The following is a 26,649-nucleotide window of genomic DNA, read 5'->3' as shown; positions in this document are numbered from 1 at the left end:
GCTGCCCATACCATTACGGCGCGATCCAAGTCTCCGTTCTCTACATAGTCGCAGCGCGTTCCTTAGATCATGTTTTCGTCGACTCGAGCCCTCCCTCATTCGATCGTGTGGAACGGCAGTGACCCTTAACATACGGATATATGAAGTGGCACGAGCTATGTTCAAATATCTACCCTGATTTCACCTGGTTCTGTTTCGATCGGCTCTTATACAACATGTTGCGATATACCTGCTCAATCATCTCCTGCCGATCATCATTGTCATGCTGAGGAGTATTCCCACATCGGAAGAGGACATAGTAGGAGCATTTATGGATGAAATGCAGTGGATCGGTGGCTTGGTAAGAATCACCAGGATCATACTGGCACATTGGCACATTGGCACATTGGCAATGCATGAGTCTCCTCCCAAGCTGATGCTTGCGGATCGCGGATCCAGCCAGTGCAGCCTGCCGGCGTGCCGGTGCTTGTATTGACGTCACTTATCTTGCGCTGCATCGACCGCGAAGACTCGTGCTCGTGAAGTCAATCTGCGAAGCTGCGCACACCTCACCTTCCTCAACATACAGCTATCATCGAGTCTCAGTAGGCCCACTGAAGCTCAGACACAGATCCGGTGGCCTCGCTTACAGAAGATGGCTTCATCTCCGCCCAATGCAGATGGGAAACCAAAGATCACCCTTCACTGGTTGGTTCAGGTCCACTCGTGCAGAAATCTTGGGCTCTTGCCGTTCTGACATAAGCCAGGCTCGAAGTCTCGCGCTCGCATCGAATCCTGTGGCTGTTTGAAGAGCTTCAAGTTCCATACGAACTCAAAACATACAAGAGAACCAAGGAGGGTCTGGCTCCCCCAGAGCTGCAGCAAGTACATCCCCTCGGCAAGTCCCCAGTTGTCGAGATCGAAGTGCCAGGCTTAGACAAACCTATCGTACTTGCTGAGTCTGCGGCGATCGCTGAATACTTTTACGACTACTACGGGAGTCAATTTATTCCCAATCGGTACCGCGATGGCAAAGATGGGCAAATCGGAGGCGAGACCGAATCTTGGTTGAGGTATCGGATGCTCATGCACTACGCCGAGGGCAGTATCATGCCACTGATGTTGATGTCCCTGCTAGTCAATAGTAAGATTGTCCCTGTCCAGGCAAGATCCCAGCAATGCATGCTTACATGAAGCAGGAGTTCGGAATTCACCCGTTCCATTCTTCATCAAGCCCATTACAAACGGCGTGGCAAGCAAGATTGAATCGTCGTTCCTGCAGCGAAACTTCAAGACCCATTACGATTTTTTGGAGGGCCAGTTGGCGACCGTCCCTGACGGAGGGAACTTTCTCTGCGGAAAGGACCTCACCGCAGCAGACATCATGTTGTCATTTCCCCTGGAAGCTGGTCAAAGCCGTTCAGGATTCTCCAAGGAACAATATCCGAAGATTTGGGCCTACATTGATCGACTTCATGAGCGAGAGGCATATAAGCGCTCAGTCCAAAAGATTGTCGAGCTCGAGGGCGACTTCAAAACGTCCTTGTGAGAAATTTCTCGCAACGATCAACAACAGCGACATGATGACTTGCAAATCATTGAGTGAAATATTGGCCTCGACATATAGGGAACGTGGTACCTCACTGTCTTTATCATGGATAGCTCGGTCTTTATGAGAGAAGCGCGCGCTGAGTCTACTTTGGTGTCTCATCTACTATGATTCTAATCCGTCAGGACTAGAACCCTAGGAGGAATCACCAGAGGCTTTATTCGTGCATCACTCCGTGTCCTGACAATATACATATTTATATCCGATGTCCTGGTAGACCAGCAAATTCTGTCAGCGAGCCGAGAGAATTTCTGGGATTCTGTTGTTTCCGCAGCTGAGCTGTATGTCAGGCGACCTCCCACCGATGTCCAGCTGAGAATCTGCGAGGCTGCGTACCGGCCAAGTCATTTTATGAGCGACTTTCCCTGTTGCGATTGTCGAGGTGATATCATCGGCAAAGACGGGGCGACTTACACACGCACCTCTGCTTCTCCGCGGCCATGTGTGGAGCGTCAAAGGCATACATTCTTCGAACCCTCGGAGAGAAACTTAGCTAGAAGTTTCTCGCGCGATCTGCAAACCGAGCCATGAACATTCCTTGTCGGTACCTGGCTGCTTGAAGTCTCCATGATCTAAGCCTGAACGTAGACTCAGACCGGCAGGTCAAATCGGAGGCGGCTATTCTCTACGGCATCTACTCGGCTGGCTATGGCCGATAGATGCCCCTGGGACTAAACTTGGACTGCGCCAACAACATCAAATGAACTACGGAGTACAAGGATAGCCCGATCGTGATGATCAACGTGGAGTCGACAAGGGCAGCTCAGCTCGCTGAACCAAAAAGAAACCGGCGTGAGCCCGCCTCATCTGGACAATATGTTGAGGCTGTTGCCAAAGGCTAAGCCTGCCTGCCCCACGGCGCATAACCCCCGGCTGGTCTTTGTTTCCACAGTACGAAGTACTACTATTATCCATGAACGGAATCCAGATTCTAGTACGTACTGATTGCGTGCACGGAGTTCCATAAGCACCATGTCCCAGCACTCCTATCCTTCTTCCACTCTGTTTCGATCCCACATCTCCAACTAACTTTACTGGCGCGGCCTCTTGGTAATCGACGTGCATCACAAGACTGGCCGCCATGCCCAATCGAGCAGTCCGCTTCACCATGACTCAGGACTTACTCATCATCGACGGGGCCACAGGGGTCAAGGTCTGGTTCTGGCTTCCACTCCCACTCCTCGTGGCGCAGAGCCCGCCGGAAACGCAGCGGCGACCGTCTAGAGGCCACCAGGTCACTTTTGGCGATGGAGAGACCGTAGGCAGAGATCCAGCTGTGACAGACGCAGATACTGTACAGAGTACTCCGTACGGAGCACAGAGTACATCCATCCCCTCGCTCACTGTCTACACCGAGCTGGCCCTGTAGCGCGTGCTGGACAGGTGGATCTCCCTACAGCTCAGCCAAACATCATATTCAGTTTGATGGCCGGGGACGTTCCGTGGTTGTCAGTCATGCTGCAATCTCGCCCTGGAGGAGCGCATCCGGCGGGGGCGGTGGCGTGTGGCCGTGGCCGTCCACTGCAAAGGATAGGCTGCTGACCATCCTCCTCGCTCGGCGATGGCCCAGCGAGCCTGATCACAGTCCGAGTGATGACAGACCCACACCCGACCTTCGATTTTGACAGCAATGTCACCAACACTTCCCCAGCCATCTCTATTCCACCCCCTACCAAAGGTTACCAATCATCATCGCATTACAGCCAAATTGATCTCTGACCGCGAGGCCGAGCCTGCTGACGCGGCTAATCATCCTTCTCTCGGCACACGACCTGTCTGTCCCCCTCGCCTCAAATTCAGAGCATCGCATTATACCGCCCTAGTTGTCGGTACAGACTCTCAACGCCTCCTAATTGCCACCTAGCCATGCGACTGCTGCAACTAACTACCCTCTAGGCGGCTCTAAACTGTCGGCCTTGTCCTGGGTTGCTCCTCCTGGCTCCTGTCTCAATTTTGTATCGCAGCCGCTATACGGGCCTGTGGGTGAACTGCTTCATGAAGACATCCCCGTTTTGGACGAGTTCGACACTCCATCCATCCCCAGGCTTACCCCTACTCTGCTCTCGCCTCTGATCGATCTGCCAGCACCGTCATTCAATCCGGTCGACTTGGCCGCAGTCCCAGATGATCCCAGTTCGGTAGCGGCATTCGTTCAGTCCACGCTGCCGCGACCTGCGTTGAAGCGAAAGACGAGCTCTATCGCGGCAGCACACACCAGTCCAAAACTCGATACACGGCCGTAAGCATCATCTGGCCAGGATCCAAGCCCTGGACTTGATTCTGCCGTGGCCAACAGTCGTTCCGCGACCTTCGAGCGGATGTCAGGCGCAGGTCCAGCTTCGCCTGATGAAGAGCCTGCCTCTTCAGACCCCCTTGCTGGTTCCAGGGCGAATCTGAGCGCAGGAGATCCCAGTCGCAACCGCAGGACTCGGCCGTCTGCAGCTTCAACGCCTCAGCCATTACCGAACGTGCCATCGCAAGGATCGACCCGGAACAGAGGCACTCGCACTGCTTCAGGCCATCCGCCGTCCATTCTGCCGCCTGAAAAGGTGTTTCCCATCCAGATTGGTTCAGATCTTTTCAGGTTATCTGGGGCCTCCATATCCTCCGATGGTACGCCCATGGCTTGACTTGTGATGCTGCCAGTGTGCAGACTGACCCTGGATATAGCCCCTTCCTACTTCACCCAGTTTTTCGAGGAGCAGATCAGGCAGAATGAGGACTCTGGTGGTGTCAGGACCCTCTACATCGACCGGGACCCGGCGACCTTTCGAGACGTCGTGCGACATCTACAAGGTTGCATCCCTGCGCCCCGCCACGCATGGCCCAGCACTGACACAGTTGCAGGTTACTACGTCAAGCCTGTCGACGGGAGTCATTTTGTAAAGCTATTCGCGGACGCTCAATTCTACAGCCGTACGTACGTGAGGTGGTAATACCATTGACTCAAGGCTCACTGTCCCATAGTGCCACGGCTGATCCACCAGCTGTTCGAGTCGGAAATCTTCATCCAGATTGGCGAGCGACACTTTCAAATCCCCAAAGACATCTTCTCGGAGCCGGGGAACTCGCCCAACTTCTTCTCTCTCGGCTTTGCCGTCTTCTTCTCGTCGCCCGATGAAGTTTTCCCAGGGCTAGATCGGCGAGGGCTTCTCCGGCCGCCGTCCATCACCCCTCCTTGTGTTCCCGGTCGTTCGTCCGAGATCTTCGCCGAGTTGCTCCACCTGCTACGGGGCTACCCGTTGTATATCAGAAACGAAACCCACCGAGCCGAGCTCCTCCGCGACTGTCGCTACTTCCACCTTCGAGGACTGGAGCAGAGGATCATTGCTCACGAGACCAGCTACAATTTGGAAAGACACAAACAAGAGATTTGTTTACGACTGGAGGATGTGAAGCCCTCGGGGGTGTCGTACCACGGCGACGATGCAGCGGGTGACAAGGAAATGGCGGGGGGATGGGTCTACTACGCGAGGCCTTTTGTGGACGACACGTCGTACGAAATGGTGCTCGAAATCGGTGGCGAATGTACGGTGCTTGATCTGACCGACATGAGAGCCGACTTCCACGGATTAACCAAGGCGCGGGTGTCGTCCCTTTTCCAGGTCGTGGCCAACAAAATGAACCTACCTACCAACGCTCCGCTGGGGTTGATGATGCTGTCTGGAGGGCCATCATTTCAATCTGCCAGTCCAGGAAATACACCACTCAGCGAGGACCTGGTCAAGGTCCGGTTTGAGGCGGCGACAGACATCACCCTGGACGGCCAGAGGTATGAAATTGACGGAGAAAGTCCATTGGGACAGGTGATGCTTCAGGGGCCTGCTCTTGGCCCTGGTGGATCAGAGTCTGACTCGGAGGTCATGAGTGATGCGACCGCATCAAGGCAAGCCACGTTGACGGCCGGGAGCCACCAACGACATGCTCCAAGTCGGCATGCTCCAAGTCGACAAGCCCACGTTGGAACGTCGTCGCAAAAGGCCGGAAGCCGCAGGTCCGTTCCCCTTCCGCCGGCACCGACACCGACACCGGCACCAAGCCAGACCAGTCGATTGTCGGCTCCAGCGCCATCGACGAAAAAGCGAAAGAGACAAAGTAGTCAAGGCGATTTCGGAGAGTGGACCATCCGCACCGGACAGTGGCGCCTGCGAGTCCAACCCAGCGTCCAAGACGGCAGCAGAGGCGGCTTGGAGATCATCTTCATCGGGGTCAAGATTGACGCGTACTCTGGCGAACGGGCGAGGAACGCCAGGAGGGGGTTTCTGAGCTGAGCTGAGCTGGGTTGAGTCGGTCTCGAGCTTGGGTGTGAGGTGTGACCTTCTCTGATAGCCTGGGGCCTCGGGGTCTACCGGCAGACTTGAACCTAACATCTCATGCCATACGGACTATCCGTATGGGCGATTCAGTTCTGAGCTAGATTTCAGCCAGCCAACCTCATGTATGACGGGTACTCAAGAGTATCTACCGTCTAGCATCTAGCGACTAGCATCTAGCATCCAGCAGAGAGCATATATCGACGATATATCACAGGCGTCCCAGCGTTATTGTGCCCAATCTTCGTTCATGCCAAATATCATGGGTTTCCACATACCTAGTCCTTACCTATCAGTAGTATATGTATGTGTAGTACTGTATGTGGACGGAGTAGAGTAGGTATACGGAGGAGGTGTACGGAGGAGGTGTACGGAGGAGGTGTATGTGTAATTAAGGGAGGCTTAGGGGCCTTAATAGTGGTGTTACTGTAGCACTTAGCCCTAAGCCCCCTAGTAGTAATAAGGTGCCTAAGGCTTAGGGCTAAGGCCTAAAAGGGAGGTCTGGCGATACACTGCCGTGAGGTGTCGGCGATAAAGAGCTGGCTCGGGCTTGCCACTGAGACATCGCAGAGTACGAGGACCTGCAGTGAATCAGGCACAGGACTTTTGCCGCGGGCACTACGAGGCCACTCTCGCATCTGGCCGGTAACCCGGGGCACCTAACCCAGCTGTTGGCTGCACGGACGACAGAACCAGATCGAATCTCAATCCTATTCAATTCTACTCTACGCAGCATAGCCTGCACGGCTGCCACGGCTTCTACGGCTTCCACGGCCTCCATGGCCTCCATGGCCTGCACAGCCCTGTGTCCACCGTCCCAGTTGCAACGTCCGGCACATCCACTCCTCAGAGATTTATGTCGAACATGTTCATGGCATTATCATGGCATTACTGCACCGATCACCTCCGCATAACGCATTGACAGTATTCAGCACGCCGCTGCAAGGCCACCTTATCCCTGCTGTACCGAGTCAGCAGCTGCCTACGTGGAGAGATGTCCTGTGTACACTCTACAATCCACGACCGCCACACCTCTCTATTGGTTGACAAGTCGCTCTGGCAAGGCAAAGTTTGCCGTACGTACGAACCAGAGAGGGGGATGGACACCGGATTTGCCCATCCCGCGTGCGTCACCACCGACAATGAAAAAACCATGGATGAACAAACATAGCTGAGGGGCCCTGGTCGAATTCACAACAATGATGTAAGACAGGCCCTGAAAACGGGAGCAAAGGGAGCCAAAAATGCAGATTCACACCAATCATTGGTAGGTGGCGGATCAAGCGGCACGGATCTGGCAGACACCATGAGGCCAACGCGCAGGGATCACGGATTTTAGAAGGCTTCGATGGCAATCCGTGGACGAGCCCCAAACTCAACTGCGCTATGTCCGCCGTGTATTAATATTGCAGACAAGCTCATTCTGCGGTCGATTGATCCATCTTCGTTTACTGCACACAATATCCGGCCAGGGAAGCTGTTCAACCTTTGTCGCGCCCACTCCAGCGTCCTTCAGCGTCCTCCAGCATGGCCTCATCACCTTCTTCCTCCAACCAGTCTATTTCGACCGTCTCTACACAGTATTCCCACGAAGTCGACGCCGCCCAGATTCCCACACACAGTGAGAAACAGAGCGAAGACATCGAGAAGCAAAGTTCAAGTCTACATCATTATGGCCACAAACAAAAGGTGCCTCATTGGAGGATTGTGGCTAGTCAGACCCTTATCACAGACGCCGTTCTCCATCACGAGTACAAGGGCTCCGGCACCGAAGACGACCCGTATATCGTCGAATTCATCCCCAATGACCCTCGCAACCCAATGGAGTTTTCGCAGCTCAAGAAATGGGTTCTTACTATGACAGTTGCCATCGCAACCCTCGCCGTCGCGTTCGTCTCGTCGGCATATTCCGGCAGCGCCAGAGAGGTGATGCAAGAATTCCATATCGGCGAGGAGGTCTACACACTTGGAGTCTCGTTATTCGTCCTGGGCTTCGCTCTAGGGCCCCTCCTTTGGGCGCCGCTTTCGGAACTATATGGTCGCCAGGTACTGTTTTTCGGCACCTACGCCGTCCTCACAGCATTCAACGCCGGCGCAGCTGGAGCAAACTCGGCGGCAACCCTCATCGTTCTTCGATTCTTTGCTGGCACGTTCGGCTCCTCTCCTCTCACCAATGCCGGCGGAGTGATTGCCGACATGTTTGCCGCTAATCAGAGAGGCCTGGGCATGTCTATCTTCGCCGCCGCCCCCTTCCTCGGTCCGGTCATAGGTCCCATTGTTGGAGGCTTCGTGGGTGAGACCATCGGCTGGAGATGGAATGAAGGTCTCATGGCCTGCTTTACGGGCTCATTGTGGATCTTCGCCAGCTTGGTGGTTCCCGAAACATATTCGCCCCTGATCCTCCGGAAACGTGCCAGCGCCCTTTCCAAACGGACCGGCAAAGTCTACGTTTCGATTCTCGAGATGAAGCAGGGCAAGGTGACGGCCAAGGCTGCCTTCAAGAAATCCATGGCTCGGCCCTGGGCTCTTCTCTTCCTCGAGCCTATTGTGTTCCTGATCTCCATCTATATGGCAATCATTTACGGCACTTTGTACATGTGCTTCGGAGCATTCCCCATCGTCTACCAGCAGGGACGAGGCTGGTCGCCCGGGATTGGGGGTCTTTCCTTTCTTGGAGTCGCCGTCGGGATGTTAACCGGGGTAGTCTACAGTATTTTCGACAATAAGCGATACGCCCGGATCGAAGAGGAAAATGACGGCGAGGCTCCGCCGGAAGCTCGTCTCCCACCAGCCGCCGTCGGCGCCGTGGCGCTACCCATCGGCCTCTTCTGGTTTGCCTGGACGAATTCACCTTCTATCCACTGGATTGTCAGTATCATTGGTACCGTGCCTTTCGGGTTTGGTATGGTACTCGTGTTTTTGGGGTGTATGAACTACCTGATCGACGCCTATACCGTGTATGCCGCCTCAGTACTGGCGGCCAACTCGGTTTTACGATCGCTATTTGGTGCATCGTTCCCCTTGTTCACCACTTATATGTACCAAAACCTCGGCATCCACTGGGCGTCTTCGATCCCTGCCTTCCTCGCCCTGGCCTGTACACCGTTTCCATTCATCTTCTACAAGTATGGAAAGCCCATCAGACTGAAGTGCAAGTATGCCGGTCAAGCGCATGACATCATGGTCCAGATGCGCGAGCAAGAGAAGCGTCTCCGGGAAGAAGAGGAGAGAGAGGCTGCCGAAGAAGCTGCCAACAGCGAGTTGAATCCGGTGGAAACGAGACCAAGTCGCCGACTGAGTCTGGCAGGCATCATCCGCACCAGTACTCATGCTTCGCGCGCCTCTCGTGCCTCTCGTACTTCTCGTGCCTCTCTAGGCAGAGCTAGGACCGAGGAGTTTGGACGGGTGTACAGCCATTCCAGTCACCCTCACTTCTAGTCACCTCACTTCTAGTCACCTCACTTCTAATCAGCCTCACATCTAATATTGTATCACATCACGGACATCAGGGCGGATCATCATGAATGGCTTTGTTTTATGTCAGCATTTGAGCGATTTGGGCACTTGCATTTATAGAACTAGAACTATTTTTCCATGCCTTGTCCAACTTTTCCATGTTTCCATGTCTTGTCCAGCAATAGGCACTAAGCACCTGCCTAGGTAATACAAAAGAAATCTTCTGCACGAACCTCGCTGTCGCAACCACAATGTCACATGTACTGTTCTACTATATGGGGTGGAGTGGGGTGCAACATGAACATGATATGATGTCAAAGTAAAGCAGGAACAGGAAACGGAAACGGGGTGTGATGGTAATGACACCGTGTCTACGATCTGAAGTTGAAATGGGTGGTAGTGGTACTCATCCTCGTCCATGGCCATGTGTGGAATGAAAGCTCAGTCGGCATCGGCATCGGCAGCGACGCTACTCCTGCCTGCCTCAACGTGAATGTTGGGATTCAAAGCAAAGCAAGAAATCTGCCTTCAGCTAGTCCACGGCCTTAGGCTTAGGGGCTCCTCTTTCACTTTCACTTTCAGAGCGTCCTCCTCTGGGTCATCGGTCATCGACCCCTGCCAGGGCTCAGCCTCCTCCTCCTCCTGCTGGGCCTAAGCCGTCCTTGTGGTCGTTGTCGTTGTCGTCGTCCTCCTCGTCCTCCTCGTCCTCCTCGTCCTCACCCATCCTCCTCATCCTCCTCATCCTCCTCATCCTCTCGTCGTCGTCGTCGTCCTCACCCAACGCCGCCTCCAGACGTTGCTGCAACGCAACAATCGTCTGAGCGCACGCTCGCAGCAACCTCCCGGCCGGAGTGATGCCCCCCTCCTCCTCCACCGCGGCCAGAATGTCGGGGTCGACAACAGCCCGAGCCTCCCTCTCGCAGACTCTTTGTTCGGCCTGCCGACTGCGTGAGTCCTTGGACCCTTCTGTAAGAAAGAGTTTAGGTTAGTAAATGTCAATTTTAATCTAGCTTGACAGACAATACACATAAATATCAATTTTGGTTTGATAGACAATTCACTTAATGTTAATTTTGGTTGGTTTAACAGACAATTCACTTACTAGTCTCTGAATACTTCTTTTTACCCCGTTGGGTCGGCCCGGCTGAACTGGCGTCTTGTCGCCCCTGGTTGGCAGCACGGCTGGTGGCACCGATAGCACGGGCGGCGACCGCACTGCCATGGGAGGTGCTCCTTGCCCAGTCATCGACGTGCGCCGGGGTTGGGTTGGCTCGGACGGCCGCCACGACCGCCGCCGGGAACCTCAGAGTGACTCTGCGGCCCCCGGGCCCGGGGTTGGAAAGAGAAGAAGAGGAAGAGGAAGAGGCAGTGGCGACGGTGGCATTTATAGTCGATGACATCTTCTCAAGTTTAGCGAGACTGTCCAACTTAAGGTGTTTACAGACCTTAAATACCTTGATACCGATTCCAAGACGAGAAGTAGACGTCGAGAAAGGTGTAAGGGCTTGAGAGCTTGACGTCAAGAAAGCTGAAGTCTGTTTGGGCGATCAGCAGTAAGAAGACTCTGAGATCGCAACAAGACGAGACGAAATAAATAGTCTAGTTCCGGTGCTCTTCAGATCGAATAATACGTCGTCTTATTGCCGCACGCTCGAATCTTCCAACACTTGCACTCAACTCCTCAATACAATGTGGGTTGGTGACCTGCAGCCCATACATCCAGTCTGTACGGCATCAACCGCATCCAAGCAGTCAATACCACCACAGCCACCGCAGTATGGCAGGTTGAGAGTTCTGCACACAACAGCAACGAGATCGGGATCTCTTCTTTCTTGCAACAGTCGTTCTTGTGCAGTCGAGGGTGATGGATCATGTTGAGCATGGCTGTCTGATCATCGCATTTGGTACGTGCTGGAAGCTGGCATGCATAGGACGGGACATGAGAGGCAAAAGGAGCATAATTGTACCACAAGAGCATCTCAGCAACAGCCTCCTACCATCAGCAACCAATACTTTCCTCCCTCGCAAAGGGGTACCACTCTTCTTCTGCGATGCATCTTCTTGCTATGCCCGAGGGACTGTACAACGGCAGCACAAGCAGATATCGTAGCGCTGGCGCCGCAATAAAATCTGTGCAACGGCGCCCTTTCCGGGAGATACATTGCGATTAAGAGAGCTTCTGACTTGAAAAGACTGTCGTTCCATTCTCTGTTGTGGGAATAAGGAGGTCAAGCTGCAGAGACCCCACGCGAGGCCCCTAAGCCTCTCCGCAAAATTCCCACCTGGACGAGGCTTCTCCAGGATGGGGTTTACCCACTTTTGCGCTTCTCTCCCCGGCATTCAACCTGGTTGGCCATTTTGCCGTCTTGAGCAATTGCCGAATATCACTGTTTCCCCGCCGAGGGTGATATTGGTCACGCTTGACTGCTCGACCTCGCTTGATGAGGAGGTACAACTGGATTGACACTGTTGGATGGCCTCAATTCAACTGCCGTGGTGAGCCCTCGCTAGATTTCTGGGGCGGAAGGGTGACTTCCATTTCTATATCTGCAAGCCGCCACCCCTGAAGAGAAGAAACCTTTCCACCTGAGATTCACGACCAAGCTGTGATCTGGAGAGTCAGAGATCCAGCCAGCAAAATGGCCACGGAAAAAGGGCTGCCCGAAACTGAGACCATCGAAAATGCCCAGGCTGAAGAGCGCCTCCGGGCGGCAGAGTTTGAGCCTCCCATGCAACATATTCAGGAGCTCAACGAGGCAGAACATATCAATCTGAGCTGGCGATCATGGCTCGTCGTCTTCGTGACATGCTTTGCCATCATGGCTCAGGTTTTTGTTGTCGTGGCTGCGGGCTCCGTCATTGCCTTTATCATTCGGGATCTGGGTAATGCTTCGATAGCTGGCTGGATTATTCGTACGCCACATCCTCCTCTTCCGTTACGGCTTGCTGATGATCTGATTGAACAGAGGGACCGCTACTCATGCAAAGTGTTCTTTCGCCAATCGTGGGCCGTCTGAGCGATGTCCTCGACCGGAAGTATTTGGCCGCGGTTCCTGCCTTGATTGCTTTCGCCGGTGCAGTGGTGTCAGCCAAGGCAACTTCAATGCCGATGCTTATCGGAGGGGGCGTTCTGATCGGCGTAACCCTCAGCACTATCGCCATTGTCCAAGCCATTCCGAGCGAGGTATTGCCCTTGAAATACAGGGCTCTCGCAAATGGATTCGCATTTCTGGGAGGCGCTGTGGGTGGTCTGTATGTGGCGAGTAATGTGTTTCGAAACAGGAGTGACTCTGCTGATAGTATCGTTGCTGTAGGGTCGGTGTCCTGGGCTCGGGGGGTGTGACGAACGCGAGCCCATCGGGCTGGCGTGATATCTTTTGGATACAGGCTGCATTCCATCTTGCCACCTTCCTCGGCCTCATGCTTTTCTACCACCCAAGCCGACGCTCTGACTATCCGAAAATGTCGTTGAAGCAGTATTTTTGGGCCGTAGATCCTATCGGATCATTCCTCTTCATCGTGGCTTGCACGCTGCTGCTGTTGGCATTGGACTGGGCGGGAGGGGCATATGCTTGGTCGGATGCTCATGTTGCTGCACCACTCGGTCTGGGGCTTGGATTTCTGGCACTCTTCTGCATCTATGGTGAGTCGTCTTGGAGCTCGCACAAGGCACGGTCTGACCAAGTATACCTTTCACAGAGTGGAAGGGTCGCTCCGATGGCCTTGTCGCCCACGTTTTCTTCAAAGGCTCACCCAACTTCGCACTGTCGGTCTTCGCATTCGCAGTCGAAGGTTGGCTGTTTTACAGCGCCGTCAACAGTGTCACCCCTCAGATTGTCCTGAATCTCGGGTTCCAAACCAATGCCTGGGATATCTCTATCAGGCAACTGTCATATAACCTTGTGACTCTGTTCGCCTCCATCCCCTTGACGTGAGTACCCCACCCTGTTCATCGAAGGGAGTTGGAAATTCTAACAGAATATGCAGGCTGTATGCCACAAAATACAAAGACTTGAAGTCTCCATTAATAGCGACATTCATCATCTTCCTCGTCGTGTGAGTATTGCTTGGAAGCCTGCGACCGACTCGCAGTTTCTCTGGTTTAATACTGACCGCGCACAGTTGCATTTGTTATTCGGTGATCACCCCTGGCATGAATAAAGCACAGATCGGGTTCAATGTGCTTTCCGGCATTGGCCAGTCCGGGCCGCTCACACTGATCGTGGCACTGGTCCAATTCACCGCGCCTCACGCTTTTCTTTCAACAGCTACCGGTCTCGGATTTTCTGCTCGAGCAATTGGTGGGGCCTTTGGTTCTGCTATACTGGATGCGATCATCAATGGCAAACTCAAGTCCTATTCAACCAAAGTTGGTGCAGCGGCGGTCGACGCAGGTCTACCGAAGTCGTCGGTGCCCGCGTTGCTGGAGGCCCTAACAACAGGGATGGGGTTCTCCAGCGTTCCTGGCATCAACACCACCATTGAGGCAAGGACGTTAGATGAAAGCCACAGGGTGTATGCTCACGCGTACAGGGTTGCATGGGCCAGCATCATCCCTTTCGTGGTGCTTGCCTTGATCGCCATTTTCTTCCTCAGAGGAGTCAAAGAGCTGATGACGGAGAAGGTTGAGGCCACGGTGGAACATGTCAAGAGGGAGGAAGATGGCGGTACTCCGTAAACCCTGAAGGCTCCGGTCGCCTACGGAGTTGTCAGAATGGCATATCTGGAGCGTGTGCGGATTCGCGGCACGCGGAGACGATACTCGAGTCTGTGAACAGGAGGACAGGGCGCCGATGTCCCATGCTTGTCGCATCTTCCCCTCGAGTCTGGTCTGTTGTCCAACGATGAGATATAGTTCTGTGTCCTGTGTACGACTGTTGTAGTCTAGCTTAGGCGAGGGGGCAGTTACCATCCTTGGCGATCACGTGACTTGATTGTTGCTGACTAATCTCGTCACATCAACTCCTCTCCCTGTCGCTGTCCCAACCCACTGTTTCATCACTACTCTGAAGTACTTAGCGTTCCTGCCATGGTATACTGGAAGCCATAAGAAGGTTCCCCGGTTCCTGGTTCCTGGTTTCGCATGTTTTTGCTCGTCGCAAGCTACCGACAACCATGGATAAGATGTTTCGCTATCTACCGATCCGTCTCCTTCTGTCTCAGGTCGACGAATTGGTACTTCAGTATCCGGCATCTTGCTCGCAAGATTTATAGCAGACGACCGCCATCTAGGACCAATTAGCGTCGTGGAAGCCACGTCAGTTTGATCTCGTAACTCACCAATCTCAATCAGGGTGCCAGTGGCATAATCTGCCCGGATGGCGTACAAGTACGCTTCAGCAATATCCCGTCCTGTGGCGACAAATCCCACCGGCAGTTGCTGGCTGCCCTTCTCGAAGATTTCTTTCTGCTGCTCGGGCGTTTTACCTTGCTTATCCCACAATTCAGTTTTCACCAAACCTGGAACCACCGTGTTGACCCTGATCTTCTTCTCGGACAGATCCGCGGCAAGACCCTTGGTGAGAGAAAGCACGCCTCCGTTGAGTGCTCCTCCTACAGCAGCCCCTTTCCCCGGCCTGATGCCTGCTGTTCCTGATGTGAGCGTGAGCGAGCCGCCCTTGCGTATGATGTCGTGCTTTGAGACAGCTGAACAGGTCAGATCAGTAACTTTCCCCTTGGTGCGCCTCAGACTATCGTACCTTTGCCGACAATGACAGCCCCCCAGAACTTCACACCGAAGAGGTGTTTGGCGCCATCGAGATCGAGATCGGCCAGTTCGCCGCGGATGATATTATCAACCGCAGAGAAGACTATATGGTCAACCGGAGCCAACGACCGCAATGCTTGAATGAAGGCTGCTTCATCGCGCACATCGGCAACCACGCCTTTGACATCTGGGCTTGCCAGGCGCTTCACTGCTGCATCGATCTTTTCTTGCGAGGAAGAAACAATGGTGACCTTAGCACCTACATCGAGAAGCGCCTCAGCAGCACCAAATCCGATGCTGTGGAGTTGAGTTAGTTGTGACACCAGAGGCAGGGCATAGAATGCGATTGACTCACCCCGAACTTCCTCCAACCACCACGATGTTTTGACCACGAAGTTTGTCCGCGAAGCCGCCCATTTTCAATAATGCCAACTAAGGATGGGTCGTGCGAAAGTATTTGAGGAGGTCTGCATATGCTTTAGCATCGCGAAAGCGTCTGTCCTGTATATATTGCGCCTTGGTTGACATTGTGCAATCGTTTTGGAAATCACGCCAATTGTAGCTGACTAATAATATGCAGGGTTGCGAGCACCAGGAACAGCACATCCAGATCAACCTCACTCATTTGTTGGTGAGGTCCAGCGTTGACGCAATGGAGGGACCATTGTAGAGAGTGAACATGGCCAGCTCACTGAGACGATGCCTGATATATCATTCTCACTTGGAATATATTCAATTACTTACTTCCTCGTGACCCATGGTGGATATCGTTGATTGTATCAACACTTGATACGGAGAACTTGTTCCTCAATGCCCCTCGGAATAAAAGACCATCCTGTACGAGTAGAAGTCTATTGTGGCGCCCACCTTTGGCGCTGCTTTGATGTTACCCGCCAGGTGCCCGCCCGCCACAATCAAGCCGCCGGCAAAAAGCGGCGACTGATCGTTCCGGATGGAGATTGTGGCTGAGCTGGGATCAGACTGCGGTCGGTGATTAAATGGGTGACAACCGTCCTGATACTCCATACATTTCTGTGACCGACTTCATCTTCGCAATCTCCCGTCGACCCCACCGCTTCATCAAACCCTCCTTCTTCGAGCCACTCCTGTTTCTTTTACCGAGACCCATCTGCAGCACAGCATCGGCCCTGTCCACTCGATCAGTAGTTGGCATGGATCTTGCCGGGTCGCCTTCTCCGCTGAGAAGCCGCAGCCTTGATCTGGACGTATGGCTGATCTGAATACACGGTGGCGTTGACTTTATCATAAGTGGCGCCTAAAGAGATTGTTTATCCCGACGCTTAAATGGTTTCTGGGTACTTTCTGAGACTGGGAGACCCTGGCCAGACGGCAGACGGGGATTGACAAACCCAGACATGTGGAATCTGAAGTAAGTAAGGCAATCAGAAGAAGCCTACTCGTGTGCCCAGGGCCCAGGAACACGAAACTATTGCATGTTGGAGAGGAGCTAGGCCTGGAAACGTTCTGCACTCAAGGATCTTGATACTGTCCTTCCATTCTACCTCCTTGTTCTACATGTGCTCTTCCTGCCGCTCCAGGATGTGATCAGTTGCTCCTGCAAATCTTCTTTCTTGTTCGTCTTCCGCGCTCTCTTCAGATCTGTTGCACTCACTCGTTTGTGCTTCAGCATCGTCCGCTCGTTACGCTCGTTTTGTGCCTTTCTTTGCCCACCTTTGGCGGAACACTTTACTATTCTTGAATTTGTTCAAATAGGTTGTCAAAATCCAACCTCGAGTTCTACACTCCGAACCGAATCCACAAAAGCTCTTCAATACAACTCGGCACCGGGGGAAACGTTCGACATGGCCGGAGTGCGTGATCCAGCATTCTGGCGCCGCTTTTCAATGGCGGTCCACCTGGATGAAGAGAAGGGAACAATGTCAGACTCTAGATCTTCTGCGCCGTCAGCAAAGGCTCTGACACACACGTATGTGGCGTCAAGGACAGACGATACGCAATGATGGTGCTAACAGTCCGCGGCAGGGACAGTTGGTTGGAGCGAACGCGGAAGAAACAACGTCGGACTCGGATCCTAGGCTGGGTCATTGCACTTGGATTCGTCATTCTGATTGCTGTCGTGGTCATGCTACTGCTGTGGTTGGCGAAAGTCGGTCCCTTCAAACAAAAACCCTCATGAGAGCTTCGAGCGGAACAGTATTGGACACCAGCACGTATACTGCGTGGATCCATCAGTTGCCGAGAAGATCCCTCCGGTCATAGGCATATTCGTGACTTCGCCGCCATTGCTGGATGTATGGCCACGATGCCTACCCCAATCCCCCCTACAAACAACCGGTCTTGCGTTCGACGTATCATCCATGGGCTACAAGGAGTGCAGCGGTCATTTGGGATTCAGACCGGGGAGGATGCTGCATGGCTGGATCTCGCTGGATCTCGCTGGCTCTCCAGCGACTGAGGAAACATTATTAATTTTTCTCCGCGGGTTCTTTTTACCAGCGAACAACAATTACGATACTACGAGAACCACGGGTTACTGCCGATATGGCTGATTGAACAGATGGATAACTAGATTTCGAACAGATAGACAATTAGATCTTGTAAGATTCGATCAATGGAATCTTCTGAATGGCGTCGCTACATGTACTATTTGGGTCAAGCTATTTAATCGTACAGGGCCTTAGGGTAATAGCGAGCCTACGAATTAGATAGAGGTGAGGGAAAGAAAGTATTGGGTTCCTTGAAATCAAACCAAGACCATGAAATCTGAGATTGGCTTCCATTGTCGCTGGCGCTACATGCACTATCAAAATATCTCCTTTCCCCCTGGCTCTGCGTCTCGGCCTGCGCAATCTTGATTGCTAGTTGCTCGTCGCCCTGGAACGTCGGACGAGCACAAAGGCTTTGGAGCGCGAGACGAACTATGGAGACTTTTCAAAAGCGGCCTGCGCCCGCATGGGGGCCGCAGTGGGTTCCGGATGGGTGATCCAGTGGTCTCTTGCTGTTGATCGCTGGGAGCTGCCATGACCGGACTGAGATTGGGAGTGAGTGCGTGGTGAGAAGGGAATCGTGGGGACAAGTTTCATCGAATTTTCGGACTGCAGCCCTACTTCCGGGTTGCAGTGCTGTCGGGATCCAGGCCTGCGCTCGAATGTTGCTTTGTTGAATAGAGAATAGAAGGACAGGGCACGTCGACATTCCCGACTGGAAATCCGACGAGGCACCCTCCTCGAGTGTGTTTTCCCTCCTATACATGGCCATCTGGTGCGCTTGTGCGGGGTTTCTTCTCCCAGTCTCTCCGGCATCCACATGATCCTTTGCTGTTGATCGACCACCAGCGAATCTGATGGTAATTATCGGAATTGGTTCCCGGCTAATTGGGGTGATGTTGTGTCGCGGGCCTAGGAAGCCCTACCGATCTCTGTTTCCCAGTGTGTATGCTGCTCTCTTGGTGCATCAGTCGTCCAGGACACCTAACGGGCGGGCCGATATGTTGGCTCTGATGGCTCACACACTTGGGGTGACGTCGGTGAAGCCGACAGCCCTGAAGGCAGCTCCTCTGTGGTGAGAATTCTGATATGCAACAAACCCCTTCCGTATATCGGTCGCTTAAAATCTCTTCCTCGTGGGCTCGGGGCTCGGACTCCGAGTGACGCTCCTCTCATCTCTGCCACGCTCCTTCAACCACTTCTTCGTGCTGAGTTCTAGCTCTCTCTCTAGCTCGGGACTCGGCTCTTTTCTATGGATGAAGTTGCAGAATCCGCCTCGCACACAACCTTCACCTGAATTCAACCGACAACACGCCTCTCTAAAATCCGTAACGGGACTGAGTTCGCAGTAGATCGGCCTTGCGGCGTACCATCTGCTGTTCAACGCGTCACAGGCTGCCTGCGCCGAATCTTCATACTTGAACCGCGCGTAGACGTTGCCGATCAGATGATCGTTGTTGTTGTCGCAGACCACCACCTCCTCAAGTTCGCCGTACTTGCACATCTCGCACCAGAAATCCTCATAGAAGGCGTCAAAGTGGTTCTGCAGCTGTGACGCATTCATCTTGTTCTTGGGATCGTACGCCGGGTTCTGGTACAGGTTCGGTAGGAGGATGGTCTGGCTGTAGGACGGCTTGACATGTTTACGCGAGCATCGGTCGCCGTGGCGGCAGGCGCCAATCTTGTAGTAAAACGAACAGTTGACCTAGAAAATCCTGTGAGCTGTCTTCAACTATGTAGAGGGGATGGAAATAGACTTACTTTGTCCTGTTCTGTTCCGAAAATGGAGGCGAGGTAGTTGGCCATGGTTGGGAAGCCTGAGATTCGGGGTCGAGGTCTTTCAGAATGTTATAGATTTGAAGAGTTCAAGATTTCAGTCTTGTAAGTCACAATCGACAAGAGGCGCGACAGTGTTGAATCGTAGTTTGCGTGGCGAACAGAAGTCACAATTGTCGATGGGCCATCAATAATAAAAGGTGCAGCTGGGTTCTAGTAGCCGGTCATGTGATCACAATCTTAACTCGAGTCTCGGCTTCTAGAATTTTCTTGGCGCCAGCCTTGCCGGGAACTGCTGGTGGTAGTAGCCCTGTACAGTGTCACCAGGTGTCTAGGCCGACATGGCGCATCCATCCTCCGTACAGTGCAAACAGTGACCATGCTCAAGGGATTGGGAGGAGTCGTGGAACGCCATACCACTCGCTTGCTGCAGAAAATTGCAAGCCCACAGCTACACAGCAAAAGTCTCGAGGCGGAGCCAGCCGTGTGTTACTGGAGGCTGAGAGAATCAGATCATAGTCGAACGCCCTTGCCACCATACCGGCGCATTGCGCAACGGGTTCCTCACCGTACTCTGTAATCTCTCAAGAATCAGTTGGAAGCGTTGTTAGAGCACAAGGTCGAACATTGCTCGTCTCATTCTCCATCTACGACCTGAAACCCCAAGGCTTTGAGACCAAACTTGTACATTCTAGATACCTGCCATTGGCCTGTGTTGCGTCGCCGCAGGACTGGACGTTTCGCCCTTGAGAAAGCCCAGTGGTATGTGGTCTGTCCGTATGGGAGTAGGTCTGGAGGCTCTGTTGCACGTGGACTAGTGATGTAGTTCGTAGCAGAGTGTTCCACAAACACAAGCATATTCTGCCGCACCCGCGATAACCCATCGCACTTGTTGAAATCACTCTTTCTGAAGCAACAAAAAGGACACATCCGACACTCAGGTGATTCGAACCGACCGTACTCTGCCCACAGCCGAACAGTTCCTTCGATGATTGCATAGAACTCTGTACTATGCCGTGCTAATGCTGTAGGTCCGTTGACTTAGCAGGACCTACTTACGTTGCTTCCCGTACCACTCGGCCAACGGACCAAAAAAACAAAAACTCTGACCCGGAACCCAACCCCCGGTAAGGGTTGAGGTCCGGATCAAGAGAAATCCCAGTCGAGAAGGGATTTTTTTCGATCGTTAGGTTGCCTCCTACCATAAGTCTCGGTTGAGACTTATACGGGTAAGAACCTTCTACCATCGTCCGTAGTCTCAATACCGCCTCCACCGGTAAAGTGGAGAGTATTGCTTAACTCAGAGTCAGTCCAGTCAGGGGTCCGCCTCAAGGATTCACGGCGTCGCCCAAAGCAAGCTATCTCATGCCTGGTGGCCACACCCTCACGCCCTGACTAGCCTAGCTAACACCCACCGTAGGTGTATTGTTGCTAGGGTCAGGACCCGGGATAGACATGAGAATTGTTGAACAGAATTCCGATGATTTAAAATATAAGGTAGCCTTTTCACTGCATTCCTCGAGGGAACCCAATCATAGGGCTGGATTGCGCCGGCAGAAAGACGTACCTTCACCACACCGCGAGCATTCACCGCACTACCTTCTCTTAGTACTCGTACTCTAACCAAATAACTCCGTCTTGTCTAGTAGCGAGTACCCAGGTTCGAACCGCGCTGGCCCATTCGAGTTATTTCGAGGCTGAGGGGGGAGGCTACGGGGGACGAACTAGGCAGAAGTCATGCATATTGACTCCTGCGTAGAAACCTCATAGCATTTACCGGTCCCAAGTGCCCTGATCTAGCATCCTGCAGCGTCATGGTCTTGCGGTTGAGGCGGCGACTGTGTTGCACTCCTCCTCTGTATACTGGCCCGGAGAGGTGATGTTGGTGATGTTGGGCACGTCGTCAGACCACCTCGTGATGCCAAGCCCTGGAGCTCCCAAGCTCCCAGCAACCAATCATCGCTCAGCCAAACTCGACGCAGTTTCCACGATCTCCTGCTTTCAACATCGCTTTTGCTGTTCATCCACCACTTCAACCACTCCGCTCCTCACGATTCACCATGTCGGCAGCACGCGTAGCCTTGTCGCTGGCACGGCGGGTGCCTCTCAGCCCTGCTCGGCTCGCTCCTCGCACCTTTTCTACCGTCGCGGTTCGACGTACGTCAATCAATGCCCCTAAGCTCTGGGAAAGCACTTTCTGGATGTTATTTCACTTTTGAGAGTCCAGCTGACTGACACTGGCCTCTAGGAGAGAAATACACCCTGAAGCCCGGAGATCCGGAGGGCAAACTCGTTTCCTTTGACCGTGAGTGTCCAAACCCGGCATTGCGACAAGCTTCAATTCCGTCCAATTCGGCGAGCGACGGTGGGAGAAGAATGTGGCAGGACTCGGATTAACAGAATCTCATCACAGAAATCAAGACGGAGAAGGATCTCCTCCCTCCCGGCGCCGAGCCTGGTACTGTTCCCACGGACCTCGAACAAGCCACGGGTTTGGAACGTCTCGAAATTCTCGGAAAGATGCAAGGCATTGATGTCTTTGATATGTCACCGCTTCCCTCGGACAGGACTGGTATGTAGTGAATTGGGAGCTCTTGCCAAGTCAACAAAGCACAACTTGGGACTCGACTTGACCAGTCTAGATGGGTGCTGATGATTTCCGCAACTAGGCACTTTCGAGGATCCAATCGTTGTCAAATCTGCTGGAGATGAGATTCAAGTTGGTTGCACTGGCTCTCCTGCGGACTCGCACATCGTCCGATGGCTTGTGGTATGTCTTTCCAGTCGTTTGGTACCATTCATTTTGGGATTCGGTCGCAGGTTGGAACTACAGACACACTAACAGTGACGGCCTTCCAGTTGTCCCGAAAGAGACCATTCGAACGATGCAACGAATGCGGTAGTGTGTACAGAATGGACTACGTTGGACTTCCCGACGACCCACACGATCACCACCACGGCTTCGAGGAACCCAAGACCATGGCTGATTTCGTCAAGCCCGACTACTGGTACAGGTGAACAAAGGCAAAGCGAGCAGAATTGTTGAAACAGTGCTTTGCGGAAAGTTGTACATAACGCGATACAGGGTTGATCTGCCCTCAGAAAGCAATGCATCATCCATGATGGGCCCAGTAGAGTTCTGTGTCATGGCGGATTGCTTGTTTTGGAGTGCTAGCATAAGCTGCTCAACATCCCAGGTTAATTTTGTTTTTATCGAGAGGCCGGACTGCTCTTGTGGCATTGCATCAAATCCGTCTGAACCCGATCAGGCTGACAGACAGAGCGGACCCATACAGAATAGCCGTGAATTTGTTTGCGCGACCTTGCTGGAGGGACGATCGATGATGCATCCATCCCTAGAGCGCTGTTCGGTTCCTCGGGCATCTCTTGTCACCACTCGCGATAAACACCCTGACCTCCGCAGTAACATCTATCAAACCCATGAACTATCTAGCTCATGCATCTTAGATATTTGTGTCAGTGGAAGGGCGCGAGGCGGGCTTCTCCATGAGATGGAGATAAGCTGAGGGGAGCGTTTGCCACAGCCTCCCCATGTACAACCTATATAGGTGGATGAGGAGAACCTCGGACTTCAGCAAGTATACAGGTGAGGTGGCTCGCTGACTTGGTGTATATTGCCACAGTTTTGCAGTCATTATGCCGCATGCGACCGAACCCGTTTTCCAGCACATCCAAGTCACGAAGCTCGCCCCGACGTTTGGGGCGGAGGTGACAGGAATTGACTTCAATAAGCCTGTCGAGCCAGAGGTGTTCAAGGAGGTTCTCGACGCCATCACCGAGGTAAACGAATTCGCAGCGCCAATATTACCTTGGTCGCTCACACAGACCTAGTATGGCGTCCTCGTCTTCCGCAAAGCCGCCCTCGACGACGCGCGGCACGTGGCCTTTTCCCGTCTCTTTGGGGAACTAGACGATGTGAAGCCGTATCTCACCCTCGGGCGCAAGAACCGCTTCCCCTTTGACGAACTGTTCGACGTCTCGAACATGGAAGACGACGGCTCTCTGGTGCAGGTTGACAGCAAGAGAGATCACACATCCAGGGTACGGAGCGACCCAGACCTCCCTAATGCGTTGCCGCCCCTCTGAGGTGCGGCACCGAAGTTACAAGAGAGGCGAAGTTCTATCCTGCATACATACTCAAACCATTCTTGTCTGAATTAGGGCAACTCCTTGTTCCACGTCGACTCGGCCTTCAACCCACGCCGGGCCGGCTACTCTCTCCTGCGGGCACACGAGCTCCCACCACCAGGCTATGGCGGCAACACCGACTTCGCCGACACACGCACAGCGTACGACGACCTGCCCGCCGAGTTGAAAGCCCAATTGAACGAGGCCGACTACATCGGCGCCAACTCGCTCTGGCACTCGCGCAGGAAGGCGTGTCCGCACTCGGAGTTCCTGCGCGACATCGACCCGGAGGCACACCCGTTTGGCCGACACCGCATTCTGCAGCTCCACGAACCGTCGGGCCGCATGAACCTGTACATCGCCAACCACCTGCACCACCTGGAGAAGGCCGACGGCACGCGCGTGCCCGAGCCCGAAGGCACCGCGCTCATCGAATCGCTGCTCACCCACGCCACCCAGCCAAAGTACCTTCTCAGCGTCGACTGGCGCGACCCCGGCGACGTCATCTGCTGGGACAACACCGCCGTCATGCATCGCGCCGGTGAGTTCAAGGGCATGGGCAAGTTCAAGCGGGACATGCGGCGTACTACCGTTCATGATGGGAGCAGTACGGCCTGGGGGCTGAATGAGCGTACGGAGGAGAGGATGGGCTTGCCGTGAGGCTGGACTTTGTCACATTGCAACTGCACTGTAGTGTGGAAGTGGAACAGTCTATCATCTAGCTATCATCTATCTATCTATATGTAGCTATCACCCATCTATCTACGTGTAGCTAAGGTCAGCTATCTATCTACATAATCACACCTTTCTCCCTTTTTCCTCTTTTCTTTTCCTCTCTCTTTGAGAACCCTTCCACTTGTAGAAGACAGCTCACGTTGCGGACGTCCTCACTGGTGGGGGGTTCGGCATCGTCATGCTTTACTTTAGAATGGAAATGGAAATGGAATCATCTCTAGTCGATCGGCTCACTGAGGGTAGATATGGATGTGGATGTTCTGAGAGTGAAGTCCAGTCCAGTGCAGTTCTGCTTCATACATGAGTTCTGCTTCATACGTGTATGCTTCAAATTGTGTGCTGCTTCGGTCTCAGCTCCTGTCCCTCCTTGGTCTGCAGTCTCTGAGTCTGACTGCGGGCCTTGTTTCTGTTGTATCTCCAGCTCCATCTCCAGCTCCAGCTCCAGCTCCCTCTCCAGCTCCAGTTCCATCTCCAACTCTTACTCCCACCGGTCTACTCGTTTGTCAACTCACAATCGCCGAACCAAACCAGACCATTCGCCGACGCAATCAAGCGATTCACAATCGCAATGGCAATCGCAATCGCAATCACATCGCCGAGCTGGTCTGGTCTGGTCGCATATCTTCCTTCATCTCTCAGACACCGAGAGCTTTGTCTCCCTTTCTCCGCTTGCGCGATCTCTCGTTCCCTGCATCTGCATCTGCATCTCCATCTCTGTCTGCATTGCTGCTGTCTCCAGGAAGCCCACCTGTGATATCTGACACCGGATACTGTCGTTTCAGTGCGCCTCGAACCGGCAGAGTGCATGTGTTTCGCGGTTGCGGTTGCGGTTTAGGCTGTTGTTTCTCTTGCTCGCTTATGACGTCTGGATCTGGTGTTCGGGGAGGGAGAATATAGGTGATTGTGCGTGGAGTGTCCGAATAGCGCGCCTTACACTCATACGAGCGTTCCACGATTCCATCTTGATCGGGATCGGGATGATCGTGCTCTGACGGCTGAGTTTCGTTGTTTTGCATGTCATCGTCGTCGTCGTAATCGCCAACTTCCTCGTCGCCATCTTCCTCGTCGTAGTCGCCAACTTCCTCGTCGCCAACTTCCTCGTCGCCATCTTCCTCGTCGTCGTCGCCATCTTCCTCGTCGCCATCTTCCTCGTCGCCATCTTCCTCGTCGCCATCTTCCTCAAAGTCTAAGTCGTCATTGTCGTCCAACAGGGTGCTGCCCCAGATCCTTGTCCCATCTTTGAAAACCCCACAGACGTCGGCCATTCTCAACCGCTCCTCGGGAATCCATGCAGTTTTCCAATCGGAGATCCTAGCGACTCTGCACATGGGGCGATACGGCGTATGTTCGCTGGGATGGCAGGCCTTGAAATTGGGGACCGTGCCAGCTCCGCTGTCGACGAAGAACCGGTCTTTTTTCCACAACTCGGTTTCGTAGACCAGGAACACATCACTGGAGTCGTCCGGTCCATTGAGAGTGACGTAGTCACTATAGCGGAATTTGACTTTCTGGAGGTCTGAGGGACCCGTATCAAACTCGCGTCGGGGTCTTAGGGACCGGGCAGTCAACTGCGGATCCCCGTTAAGAAGCTTGATGTCCATGATTTCGAAGGGGTCGAGAGAGGTCCACAGGAAGAACCAGTCACCAACCTGGAAATGGTCTGGACGGAACTAAAAGTAAACAACACATCGTGTCATTAGGATCGAACATGAACACAACAACCACGCGGATATTGATAGGGCTTATAGCACACAGGGCCAAGGGAGACAACATACGTTTGCGACGTCCAGGGGGTAGAGATTCGCCCCTCTCTTGCGGTCACGTCTTCTCACATGCATTTTGGAGGCCGTGGAGCAGATGCAGCTGCTGAGATGCAGATGACGGCTGTGGTAACCGAAGTTGAAGTTTGGAATGGAGAGGAAGAAAAATGAGGTTCAGAAGACGTAGGTGTAGAATCTTAGAAGTCGCAGAAGATGTAGAAGGTGTATAATCAGTATTGCGTTGCAGTATTCTCCCAATCTCCACAATCCGCAACTTCCTTTGTGCATGGTTTGATCCCAATCTCTAGCAATCTGCATGATGCCGGTGTGCAGATGCCGGGCTCCCAAACAAGGAGCCTAGCGGGATGGCTGAGACCGGTCCAGTTCATTTGTCAACCGTGCTCTTGTTTCAGGCTGCCAACACATCTCATTCACAACCCAGGCATAAAGGACCAGATCGTGTGTAGAACCACCGGGACTCTTCGTGGTTGCCACTGAACATGGCAGGAATGGCGTCTAAGTTCCCATGGAGTGTGATGATGGAATTCGAACCAATGTGGTTCTTCGCTTTGCACCACAGTTGATTGTTCGGATGGTCGTAGACATAGACATACGGTATCATCCAACGCGGCGGCCCTTTGCACTCAGCAATTCTAGCTCAGCGACAGTTGGCATTCTTTGTATCGTGGCCAGAAAT

The 26,649-nt window shown here is 53.3% G+C and overlaps 12 protein-coding genes across 12 annotated transcripts; 8 read left to right on the top strand and 4 right to left on the bottom strand.

Moving 5' to 3' along the window:
• Positions 1–634: 634 nt before the first annotated feature.
• Positions 635–1,528, top strand: A1O3_04373 (glutathione S-transferase; the record flags this gene model as incomplete). The annotated part of the gene is made up of 3 exons (XM_007734502.1): positions 635–687; positions 747–1,123; positions 1,179–1,528. 3 exons carry the CDS (start codon positions 635–637, stop codon positions 1,526–1,528), a joined length of 780 nt encoding a protein of 259 aa, XP_007732692.1.
• A 1,141-nt stretch (positions 1,529–2,669) lies between these two features.
• Positions 2,670–2,957, top strand: A1O3_04372 (uncharacterized protein; the record flags this gene model as incomplete). Its single annotated transcript, XM_007734501.1, has 1 exon — positions 2,670–2,957. One exon carries the CDS (start codon positions 2,670–2,672, stop codon positions 2,955–2,957), a length of 288 nt encoding a protein of 95 aa, XP_007732691.1.
• Positions 2,958–3,906: 949 nt separating this feature from the next.
• On the top strand, positions 3,907–5,859 carry A1O3_04371 (uncharacterized protein; the record flags this gene model as incomplete). Its single annotated transcript, XM_007734500.1, has 4 exons — positions 3,907–4,201; positions 4,259–4,384; positions 4,436–4,504; positions 4,556–5,859. 4 exons carry the CDS (start codon positions 3,907–3,909, stop codon positions 5,857–5,859), a joined length of 1,794 nt encoding a protein of 597 aa, XP_007732690.1.
• Positions 5,860–7,428: 1,569 nt separating this feature from the next.
• Positions 7,429–9,339, top strand: A1O3_04370 (uncharacterized protein; the record flags this gene model as incomplete). The annotated part of the gene is made up of 1 exon (XM_007734499.1): positions 7,429–9,339. The coding sequence occupies one exon, from the start codon at positions 7,429–7,431 to the stop codon at positions 9,337–9,339; it is 1,911 nt and encodes a 636-aa protein (XP_007732689.1).
• Positions 9,340–9,982: 643 nt separating this feature from the next.
• A1O3_04369 (uncharacterized protein) lies at positions 9,983–10,757 on the bottom strand (the record flags this gene model as incomplete). The annotated part of the gene is made up of 2 exons (XM_007734498.1): positions 9,983–10,323; positions 10,460–10,757. 2 exons carry the CDS (start codon positions 10,755–10,757, stop codon positions 9,983–9,985), a joined length of 639 nt encoding a protein of 212 aa, XP_007732688.1.
• A 1,239-nt stretch (positions 10,758–11,996) lies between these two features.
• Positions 11,997–14,035, top strand: A1O3_04368 (uncharacterized protein; the record flags this gene model as incomplete). The annotated part of the gene is made up of 6 exons (XM_007734497.1): positions 11,997–12,270; positions 12,324–12,609; positions 12,672–13,000; positions 13,057–13,288; positions 13,345–13,413; positions 13,480–14,035. The coding sequence occupies 6 exons, from the start codon at positions 11,997–11,999 to the stop codon at positions 14,033–14,035; spliced, it is 1,746 nt and encodes a 581-aa protein (XP_007732687.1).
• A 530-nt stretch (positions 14,036–14,565) lies between these two features.
• On the bottom strand, positions 14,566–15,481 carry A1O3_04367 (uncharacterized protein; the record flags this gene model as incomplete). The annotated part of the gene is made up of 4 exons (XM_007734496.1): positions 14,566–14,585; positions 14,638–15,003; positions 15,057–15,361; positions 15,420–15,481. 4 exons carry the CDS (start codon positions 15,479–15,481, stop codon positions 14,566–14,568), a joined length of 753 nt encoding a protein of 250 aa, XP_007732686.1.
• Positions 15,482–16,887: 1,406 nt separating this feature from the next.
• A1O3_04366 (uncharacterized protein) lies at positions 16,888–17,222 on the top strand (the record flags this gene model as incomplete). Its single annotated transcript, XM_007734495.1, has 2 exons — positions 16,888–17,012; positions 17,069–17,222. The coding sequence occupies 2 exons, from the start codon at positions 16,888–16,890 to the stop codon at positions 17,220–17,222; spliced, it is 279 nt and encodes a 92-aa protein (XP_007732685.1).
• A 1,430-nt stretch (positions 17,223–18,652) lies between these two features.
• Positions 18,653–19,338, bottom strand: A1O3_04365 (uncharacterized protein; the record flags this gene model as incomplete). Its single annotated transcript, XM_007734494.1, has 2 exons — positions 18,653–19,237; positions 19,294–19,338. 2 exons carry the CDS (start codon positions 19,336–19,338, stop codon positions 18,653–18,655), a joined length of 630 nt encoding a protein of 209 aa, XP_007732684.1.
• Positions 19,339–21,368: 2,030 nt separating this feature from the next.
• Positions 21,369–22,326, top strand: A1O3_04364 (cytochrome c oxidase subunit 5b; the record flags this gene model as incomplete). The annotated part of the gene is made up of 5 exons (XM_007734493.1): positions 21,369–21,465; positions 21,557–21,613; positions 21,722–21,880; positions 21,978–22,078; positions 22,168–22,326. The coding sequence occupies 5 exons, from the start codon at positions 21,369–21,371 to the stop codon at positions 22,324–22,326; spliced, it is 573 nt and encodes a 190-aa protein (XP_007732683.1).
• A 639-nt stretch (positions 22,327–22,965) lies between these two features.
• Positions 22,966–24,117, top strand: A1O3_04363 (alpha-ketoglutarate-dependent 2,4-dichlorophenoxyacetate dioxygenase; the record flags this gene model as incomplete). The annotated part of the gene is made up of 3 exons (XM_007734492.1): positions 22,966–23,109; positions 23,161–23,370; positions 23,491–24,117. The coding sequence occupies 3 exons, from the start codon at positions 22,966–22,968 to the stop codon at positions 24,115–24,117; spliced, it is 981 nt and encodes a 326-aa protein (XP_007732682.1).
• Positions 24,118–24,827: 710 nt separating this feature from the next.
• Positions 24,828–25,793, bottom strand: A1O3_04362 (uncharacterized protein; the record flags this gene model as incomplete). The annotated part of the gene is made up of 1 exon (XM_007734491.1): positions 24,828–25,793. One exon carries the CDS (start codon positions 25,791–25,793, stop codon positions 24,828–24,830), a length of 966 nt encoding a protein of 321 aa, XP_007732681.1.
• Between the last annotated feature and the right edge of the window lie 856 nt (positions 25,794–26,649).

Source organism: Capronia epimyces (genome assembly GCF_000585565.1).
Source record: "Capronia epimyces CBS 606.96 chromosome Unknown aczIQ-supercont1.3, whole genome shotgun sequence".
NCBI classification, from domain to species: Eukaryota; Fungi; Ascomycota; class Eurotiomycetes; order Chaetothyriales; family Herpotrichiellaceae; genus Capronia; species Capronia epimyces.
Note: the sequence above shows the minus strand (reverse complement) of the source record. Positions and strands in the feature narration are given on the sequence as shown.